At 48.0% G+C, this 2,564-nt stretch overlaps 1 protein-coding gene across 1 annotated transcript in view; it reads left to right on the top strand.

Moving 5' to 3' along the window:
- The first annotated feature begins 2,181 nt into the window (after nucleotides 1-2,181).
- Nucleotides 2,182-2,564, top strand: part of OR1I1 (olfactory receptor family 1 subfamily I member 1) — a 1,794-nt gene continuing 1,411 nt past the window's right edge. Inside the window, 1 exon segment of the mRNA XM_006162290.2 lies at nucleotides 2,182-2,554. Within this exon segment, the coding sequence (XP_006162352.2) occupies nucleotides 2,182-2,554 (373 nt within the window).

Raw genomic sequence — 2,564 nt, 5'->3', positions numbered from 1 at the left:
AAGGCACTGAACTCCCATATGGTCAACCGAGGTTTGAGTCCTGGACCCAGTGGCTTTAAAAGCATGCCAGGTGCATGTGCGTGTCCAAAATCCCAAGAGGAGAATGGCAGAGAAGGGATTGCAGCATGGCCATGCCCCTGGGGGGGGGGTGATTTCTCACCTTCCCTCTCTCTGTCTCTGTCTTCAGTGCATGCATGCACCCCTTGGCAAAAACCTAACTAAAAAGAAGAAAGAGAAGAAAGAGAAGAGAGAAAGAAAGAAAGAAAGAAAGAAAGAAAGAAAGAAAGAAAGAAGAGAAAAAAGAGAAAGAAAGAAAGAAGGAGAAAAAAGAGGAAGAAAGAAAGAAAAAGAATAAAGAGCAAGAAAAGATATCTTTAACATATAGCATTGAATTTAGATTTGATTTTGCTTGCCTTTGTCTTCTGCGAAGCTTTGGCCCACTGAAGAAAAACAAAGATGTTTATAGAAAACATCCAAGTTGATGATAAACAACGAACTGAAGAGTTTTTTTTCCTTTTTTGAGAGGTTTTTTTTGCTATAGGGCGCATGCGCTCGCCAGACAGACAGAGACAGAGAAATAGAAAGTGAGAAATCACCCCCCAGAGGGAATGGCCACGCCGCAATCCCTTCTCCTCCATTCTCCTCTCGGGATCTTGGGCACGCACGCACATGCGCCCGGCATGAGTTTAAGCCACTGGGTCCGGGACTCGAACCACGGTCGACTACGTGGGAGTCCAGTGACATAGCCATTACGCTAACTGCTGGTCCGAACTGAGGGTTTTGAGACACTCAGTGTCTCAGGCTTGGGGAGTAATAGAAACTCACAGAACATAGCTTGACAATAACTTACCATTTTTTAAATTCATTTGTTTGGGTTTTCACCCCCAGAGAGTACAAGGGTTTGCAAGAAAGAGAGAGAAACACTCCCTTCTTCTCCGCAGTGGGGCATGGTCACTCTAAAATCTTTCTTCCTCCATTTTTCCACCCCACAGGGATTTGGACCATACACACATACACGCACCTGATGAGTTTTCCAAGCCACCAGGGCTGGATTCGAACCACAGTCAGCCATGTGGGATCCAGTTTCCTTAACCACTAGGCTAGGGACCAGGCTGAAGATTTTTTTTAACTTGCTGTAGGGCATGATGTGGGCTCACCAGAGAGAGAGAAAGAGAAAGAGAGAGAGAGAGAGGGAAAGTGAGAAACCAAGCCACCAGGTCCAAGACTCAAAATGTGGTCAGCCATGTAGCTTAACCACCACACTACCTGCTGGTCCCAGCCTGAAGATAATTTAACAAAGGGGCCGGCAAGGAGTGGGGTGGTTGGGGGCGCTGGACTCCCACATGGCTGACTGTGGTTTTTTCTCTCTCTCTCTCTCTCTCTCTCTCTCTCTCTCTCTCTCTCTCTCTCTCTCTCTCTCTCTCTCTCTCTCTCTCGTCAAATTAAAATAAATATATTAAATTAAATAATTCTTTAAAAAGATGATTTAACAAAAAGAAATTCGCTGGAGGAATTTAATGATTTTGTTTTTTGTTAGGGGGCATGTGCACTTGCCAGAGAGAGACAGAGACAGAGAGAGAAGGCATTCCGCTTCTACAGGGCATGGTCATCCCAGAATCCCCCATTTCTTCACCCTGTCAGGATTTGGGGCACACATGCATATATACCCAACATGTTTCTGAATCCCCCACCCAGCCAGGATTTGAACCATGTGGTCAGCCATGTGGGATCCAACTGCCTTAACCACCAGACCACAAGACTCAACATATTTTCACAGAGCCCTGTAGGTCTCGGGGGGGAAGCCAAGGTCAGAACCCCATCTCTAACTCCCAGCTTTCTTTCCTTTTTTTTTTTTTTTTTTTTTTTTTTTTTGAGAGGTTTTTGCTATAAGGTGTGCGCATTCCCCAGAAAGACAGAGAAAGACAGAGAGACAGAAAGCAAGAAATCACCCCCGGGGAGGTGGCCATGCCGCAACCCCTTCTCCTCCATTCTCCTCTCAGGATCTTGGGCACACACGCACACGCGCCCAGTGTGAGTTTAAGACACCGGGTCCGGGACTCGAACCGTAGTCAACTACGTGAGAGTCCAGCAACATAGCCATGACGCCAACTGCTGGTCCCCTGACTCCCAACTTTCTATCTCATCTCTTTCCTTTTTGTTCCCAGCAGACATCAACTGTCCATGGAACCAGAAAACCAAACAACTGTCTCAGAATTCCTCCTCTTAGGACTCTCGGCAAATCCAGAGCATCGGACGCTCCTGTTCGGGCTGTTCCTGTCCATGTACCTGGTCACCGTCACCGGAAACCTGCTCATCGTCCTGGCTATCATCACAGACTCCCACCTGCACACCCCCATGTACTTCTTCCTCTCCAACCTGTCCCTGGTGGATGTCTCCTTCTCCTCCACCACCGTCCCCAAGATGCTGGTGAACATCCACACCCAAAGCAGGGCCATCCCCTTTGCCGGCTGCCTTGCCCAGATGTACGCCTTCCACCTGTTCGGGACCATGGACAGCTTCCTCCTGGCTGGGATGGCCATTGATAGATTCGTGGGCCTCCGGTG

This window comes from Tupaia chinensis, unplaced genomic scaffold (assembly GCF_000334495.1).
Source record: "Tupaia chinensis unplaced genomic scaffold, TupChi_1.0 Scaffold139785_1, whole genome shotgun sequence".
NCBI classification, from domain to species: Eukaryota; Metazoa; Chordata; class Mammalia; order Scandentia; family Tupaiidae; genus Tupaia; species Tupaia belangeri.
Note: the sequence above shows the minus strand (reverse complement) of the source record. Positions and strands in the feature narration are given on the sequence as shown.